Source organism: Nanorana parkeri, unplaced genomic scaffold (assembly GCF_000935625.1).
Source record: "Nanorana parkeri isolate BGI_ZX_2015 unplaced genomic scaffold, ASM93562v1 scaffold420, whole genome shotgun sequence".
Taxonomy (NCBI): Eukaryota; Metazoa; Chordata; class Amphibia; order Anura; family Dicroglossidae; genus Nanorana; species Nanorana parkeri.
In genome coordinates, this window is record NW_017306688.1 from 178,231 (window position 1) to 185,066 (window position 6,836).

The following is a 6,836-nucleotide window of genomic DNA, read 5'->3' on the forward strand; positions in this document are numbered from 1 at the left end:
GGGGGGGAGAGGCTGTTCTAAAAAGGATTCTATCTACAGCACACAGTACATTAGGGTGATCAATAAGTTAAAGAACATTTGAAATAAAAGAATCACTAATGTGTCAGACTCGGCGTGCTTGACGCCCAGGGCAGATCATTTAGTTACCAACCCCTTACAAACCAACAGCTGGTGGTACAGTGTGTACCTGCTGGGCCTATAAACACCTGGTTGTAAATTCTAATCTCACATATGGCACAGAGCCTTGCCACACTTACCAGGGATTGGGGTCGGTCATGGTTAGTGTTGTTACCACGTAGCAAGAAAAATGTGCCAATTGCAATACTGTGAAATATCTCCCAGAGTTTTTAAAACCATTCTTACATAACATAAGGGTTGTGGTGTTACAGGTAAGGTAGCCGTTGATCCTTGCCAGAGGGAGGTGTTGAGGGTGCTTCGGGGTGGGGGTGGTCTGCCAGGTGTAGATGGTAACACATCCTTGGTTAGTAAGGGTATTAAGGATGTTGGCAGTGTGGCTAAGAATGACCGCCAAGTCGTCTTGTTCAAGCACGTTATAAAATTGTTAATAAGAAACGTGTTTTAGACCAATCTCCCCCTGCGCCAGGAAAAAGAATCTATTAATTTGAGCCGCTAAAGGTTTTAGAACCTAAAATGTCCCCAATGAAACTGGGGAGTTTGTACCAGTCTAGTCAGTGGCATCCACAGAGGGTGTATGGAAGTTCCGTGATCCAAACCTGATTTACTTTATTAGAAGTACACTGGCTCATGCGGTTTTGGAAGAAGGAAGATGCTGTAGACTTCATGAGGGTGATGGATGAACTTGTTTGGGTTCGATCAGCACAAACACACCAAAAGGTTCACCAGTTGTGCACTTTAATGGGAACCCTTTTGAACTCAATAGGAAGCGAATCTTGAAAATCAATACTCTCCATTTTTACGGCTAACAGGCAAGGGCATTGGGAGCTGGGAAGTGCCCAGGGGGACATTTACCAATGCACCCCCCATTTATGCTAATTTAAGAGCAACATGGAATAAAACTCAGTGGCTTCCCAGATAGCAAGCAATTGAGCTGCAAGTTTGAAAATGACTTGCTAAACTATTGCAGACTTGCCAAGCTTCAAAATTTTGTTGTACAATTACAGCAAGTCTGCATGGCAAGTCTCCAGATCAACGTACCATGTAAAAGTGCTTCTACACTTGCAGAGCTCTTGCTAAGACCTGCAGGGCTCTTGCTGTAGACTTGCCAAGCACATTTGCTACAAATTCAAAAAGTGTCAACTAGAACTTGTGCTGCAAGTGTTCTGCAAGTCTACAACTTGCCAGGAATATGTGCAGCAAGTTAACAAGAATTACAATTTAACCCTGACACAAGTTTGTGGCAAGTTATCCTTGCTATCTGGGTTGTTCACTGCAGGGGTGGTCGACCTCGACATTCCAGCTGTTGTGGAACTACAAGTCCCATGGGGTATTGCAAGCCTGGCAGCCAGACATGACCCGCAGAGGCAGGATGAGAGGCAGTTTCCCCACAGAAAGAGTGGGGAGGTATCCTATCTATGCTTTACACCACATGTGTCAAACTCAAGGCCCAGGGGCCGAATCTGGACCACCAGGCCATTTCCTAGACTTCTACTTTCAGATCTAGGTATTAAGTTATTACAAAAACCAGTGATAATTGAATGCAGAGGCAATTATGATAAAGATTAGGTACATTTATATAGTCTTACAGATACAACCGGCCCTTTGAGGGCAACCATAATGTTGATGCGGCCCACGATTAAATTGAGTTTGACACCCCTGCTTTACATGGTGCGTGGTTGTTCCAGCTCAGTGACTCGCTCAATCTTGACTCCGTGCATGCTTGTTCCAGCTTAGTAACCCACTCGCACTTGACTGGGTGCATGCTTGTTCCAGCTCAGTGATTAGGTCATAAAGCCTAAACCTCATACATTGCAGGTATGTAAAACCGAAGGAAATGCAGATTATGTCCTTAGGTGGTCATATAAGACAATATATCATAAAACGGGACCTGTCAATATAAAACATTTTGTTTGAAGGTACAAGCAGGCAGCCAGTGAAAAACGAAGGCAGCCAATACACGCACAGTGCGAGATTCACCATTGTGAAAGATAGGGATGCCATCCTCCCAGCTTCATCAGATGGTAAGGGCAGGGCAGATTCCCTTCAAATGCTCATTATCAGTAGGACAGCTTCACTTTTAGCACCGCCCCGTTCAGTGAGGCCCGCGCACTATCATACTTCCCAACAGTTCTGCTCTTTCACTATTCAGTCCAGGCATGAAACATCCTGAGAGGGTCCTGTACCCAGTGTGGACATGCACTGTGGCCCCATCTGTGCCTATGGATGGTAGGATGGTATGTAACCCGCTGTCAGTACAGTTCGGCTACGCTTGATGTCAGCAGACTCAGAGCCGCCACTTTCATTGACACTCCATAGCAAGGGTAGGCAAACTCCAGCCCTCCAGCTGTGGTGAAACTACAAATCCCATTATGCCTTTAGGGGGTCAAGCTTGCACTGCCTGATGAGATTTGCAGTTGCACCACGGCTGGAGACTGGCTACCTTTGCTATATAACAAGGGTAGCCCTCCAGCTGTAGTCAAACTACAAATCCCACCATGATTCTGGGAGCCATGCCTGTGTCTTGCAACGCCTTATTGGCTGTGTAAATCCCAACAGCTGGAGGGCTGAAGTTTGCCTAACCCTGCTATAAAGTGTCAATTAAGTGGCAGCTCTGAGTCTGCTGAGATCACATCCAAGATGGCGGCACCCAACAAAAGTCTCAGCCGGGCTTTTGGATGTCTCCACAAGGGAGGCTTTTACGTGTAAATATGCATAAAATGCACCTATAACCTTATGGAAAGATTGTTGCTGCATTGAATTGTCTGGTGACAGGTTCTCTTTATAGGTGTTGTCCTTTAAACTGCAGAACAGCAAGACAGGCCAGAGCTGACCGTTCACCAGTTTGTCATAGACGCGTACCACGCCAGAGACGAACCCGGCCAACTCACAAGTATGTTAATTCTGATCATCTTCACCGCGGCACATTAAAGATTAAACTCCGTTTTTTATTTGAACATGGAACAAAAAAAAGGTATCAAACATTTAACTCTACAAATAAAAGACTATGAAAATGAGCTTCCCTCTGGTACCGCACTTCATCGTCACGGGTGGGGGGGGGGAGGCGGCGTGGTTGGAGCAACGAGAGACAGACGGCTGTCAGATGTGGGAGGGGAGGAATTAAAGGAAACCGTTCCGGAGAGAAACATGGAGCCTGCCATGGCTGACTCCTCATTCTCCCAACGCAAGTTGCCTGGCTGTCATGCTGGTCCTCTAGGGTGCCAACGAAGACTTCCAGATCTGCCTTCTTGTTCCAGGTCATTTGCTCATAGTATTAAAACATAGGGATCAGCATGACATCCAGACGGTTAGCATTTTCATGGGACATGAGCAATGGCAGCCACCATATGTCCCCTATGGTAGGTTCCCTTGCAGGTCTTCAGCACCTTGGACAGGTTTTCTGGATGGAGGTTACAAGAGGCGCCCCCGGCATTCTGTGGATCCGCAGCAACACAGCAGCTTCTTGCCTTCCACGCTCCCCACCTCGTAGTTATAATCCCAGGTCAGCTCCGTGCCGGCCCGTATCCTCCTACGAAAACAAAGTCATATGGAGATGACAGATGTTACTTAGAGAAGTGGGGGCAAACCTTTCAAGTGTTTCTGTGCCGCTGTCATCCTGACTGCAATGTCTAGTGAGTCACTAACCTAAAATAAGCATGCTGCCAGCAAAGTCTAAACTCCCACATTGCGTTCCAGACTATGTGACTCACTAGGTTGCGAAGCCAGGATTGGCACGACGGCCCTGGAAACTGGAATCCATTATGGCGGCTCTAATTTCTAGACTGGAGCTGAAGTCCGGGAATCAGCCAAAATCCACCCTTGCAGTGGAGCACCCCCCTAGCACTGCAAGGGTTAAATGCAGATTAAGCCTAGGTGAGGTGAAAAGGTTGTAATATTTATCTTACTCCTTGATCCGGGCACTCTCGGCAGTGGGAGACGGCCACCTCAAAAATGTTGCCACTGTCACAGCGCCCTTGCCTGCATTCCCAGCCACACTCTGCTCCTCCAATATTACTGCAAAGACCGGCTGTCAATGACAGCCGGGACTTACTCTATCCACACAGCAGTGGCTGTACCCAAAGCAGTGCTAATTAAACCTTGAGTGCCAAACATTGATGAATACAATGTAGCAACATTGTTACTATGTATTTACGCCGTTACATCCATATGCAGCTGAGGGGTGAACATTGATCTGCATATGATGTCAGTTAAAGCAACCCCACATACAATGCAGGCCTAGGAGACAAGCTTGCAACTGCGGGAGAGAGAAGAGGCTTCTATGGACCGGTCGCACAGATGGAAGAGCCTGCTGGAGTGGGGAATGATGTATGTATTACTCCCTAAACTTAAGGAGCAGTTAACCCTTGCAGTACAGGAGGGGGCACCACTGCAAAGGGTAGGTATTGGCTAATTCCAGGAGTTCAGATTTTAAGGGAATTTATGAAGAAAGAAATTAGACACCTTTCGCTATTGGTAGTATATTCAGAGTGTGTGTGTTTGTGTGAGAGAGGGAGGGGGAGAGAGGGAGGAAGAGAGAGAGAGGGAGAGAGAGAGAGGGAGAGAGAGAGAGGGAGAGAGGAAGAGAGAGAGAGAGAGAGAGGGAGGGAGTGCCAATCTGCCATCCCAGCTCCTACAAGACTTACCGTTGATTAACTCAGTAGCTTTATGTTATTCTTGGATTTTCCTCCTGCACGTTGACACTCATGCTCCCATGTTCTTTATTCTCAGCTTCATATTGACAACATTTAAGCTGAGACCAAGAAAACAAGGACATGACCTCCAACTAGCACAAGAAAGTTCCGAGTAGAGGATGCTTGGAAAAGACCAGCAGAGGCCATGTGCAAATCAACCTAAGTGAATTAAACATGCTAGGTCTATCCTCCGACAAAAAAAAAAACTTTATGGCAAAGATAGGCAACGTTGGCACTACAGCTGTTGTGGAACTACAAGTCCCATGACATTGCCTCTGGGAGTCATGCCTATGGCTGTCAGTCTTGCAGAGACATGATAGGATTCGTAGTTCCACCACAGCTGGCGTCTATGCCTGCTTTACAGTGTGGTCAGATTTCAAATAAATCTTAGTTGTGCAAACACAGGAAAGTCACTGGTGCCACCTGCTGGACAGTTTCTGGTAATGCCCTGCACAACGCTGCCGAGTACATGGATGATGTGCCCCTTTATTAGGTGGAATGTTAAGCAGATTACTTACTTGCTGGCGAAGAAAGCCACCCAGGGAAATCGCAGGTCATGTGTGTCCACAAACACATTCTGTACAAACAGGTTGGGACTGCAGCTGTGCTGTAATACAAAATACAAAGCGGGGAGGTGAGACCTCTGCAATGCTTACCTATGCAAACAGGTATTACCATCTGATATGCGACTTATTGGAAATATATACTAGGCATCCATGCTACAAATATCAAAATGCCGCAAGTAGATCCTTAACATCTGATTAAATTCTTCCTATGTTTACAAAGCTTGGGCTTAATGAAAAGACGAGATTTCTTCACAGCTGCCAATCAGATTTCAGGGCAGGAATGATTCCGCTTGGTGGTTTCTCCCTTTTCAGAACCCTGTGCTGAATTAAATACAGAAACTGTCAATGCCGACCTCCTCCTGAAAACGTCACAGACCCAGAACTAGCCAGCGGATCAGGAAAGCCAAGAGCACCTGATCCTTAACCTAAAGAACTGATGCTACTGGATCAGGATGACAGCCAGGTGACCGCAATGAAAAGGGGAGGCCAGCAACAACAACTTCCAGACATTACAGATTTCCCCTAATGAAAACACAAGCAGGTGAGGGAGAAGAAGCAGGACCAGGAGAAGAGGCAGGAGAACAAGAAGGAGCGGGAGAAGGAGCAGGAGAGCGAGAAGGAGCAGGAGAGCGTGAGGGAAAAGGAGCAGGAGAGCGTGAGGGAAAAGGAGCAGGAGAGCGTGAGGGAAAAGGAGCAGGAGAGCGAGAGGGAAAAGGAGCAGGAGAGGGAAAAGGAGCAGGAGAGGGAAAAGGAGCAGGAGAGGGAAAAGGAGCAGGAGAGGGAAAAGGAGCAGGAGAGGGAAAAGGAGCAGGAGAGCGAGAGGGAGCAGGAGAGCGAGGAGAGCGAGAAGGAGAGCAAGAAGGAGAGCAAGAAGGAGAGCAAGAAGGAGAGCAAGAAGGGAGCAGGAGAGCGAGAAGGAGACGGAGCAGGAGAGCGAGAAGGAGACGGAGAGCGAGAGGGAGAAGGAGAGCGAAAAGGAGAGCGAGAAGGAGAGCGAGAGGGAGAAGAAGAGGGAGCAGGAGAGCGAGAAGGGAGCAGGAGAGCCAGCGCAAGAGAGGGTGAGCCAGCGAGCTTAAGAGCGAGAAGGAGCAGGAGAGCGAGAAGGAGCAGGAGAGCGAGAAGGGAGCAGCTGAGCCAGCGCAAGAGAGGGTGAGCCAGCGAGCTTAAGAGCGAGAAGGAGCAGGAGAGCAAGAGGGAGCAGGAGAGCGAGAGGGAGCAGGAGAGCGAGAGGGAGCAGGAGAGCGAGAGGGAGCAGGAGAGCGAGAGGGAGCAGGAGAGCGAGAGGGAGCAGGAGAGCGAGAGGGAGAGCGAGCAGGAGAGGGAGCGGGAGAGGGAGCAGGAGAGGGAGCAGGAGAGGGAGCAGGAGAGCGAGGGGGAGCAGGAGAGAGAGGGGGAGCAGGAGAGCGAGGGGGAGCAGGAGAGCGAGGGGGAGCAGGAGAGCGAG

The 6,836-nt window shown here is 48.5% G+C and overlaps 1 protein-coding gene across 1 annotated transcript in view; it reads right to left on the minus strand.

Moving 5' to 3' along the window:
* Nucleotides 1-3,516: 3,516 nt before the first annotated feature.
* SETDB1 (SET domain bifurcated 1) overlaps nucleotides 3,517-6,836 on the minus strand; it is a 45,518-nt gene continuing 42,198 nt past the window's right edge. Inside the window, exons 22-23 of the mRNA XM_018559910.1 lie at nucleotides 5,345-5,433; nucleotides 3,517-3,664 (exon numbers count right to left, since the gene is read on the minus strand). Of these exons, the coding sequence (XP_018415412.1) occupies nucleotides 3,547-3,664; nucleotides 5,345-5,433 (207 nt within the window). The 3' untranslated portion in view covers nucleotides 3,517-3,546. The remainder of the gene's footprint in view (nucleotides 3,665-5,344; nucleotides 5,434-6,836) is intronic.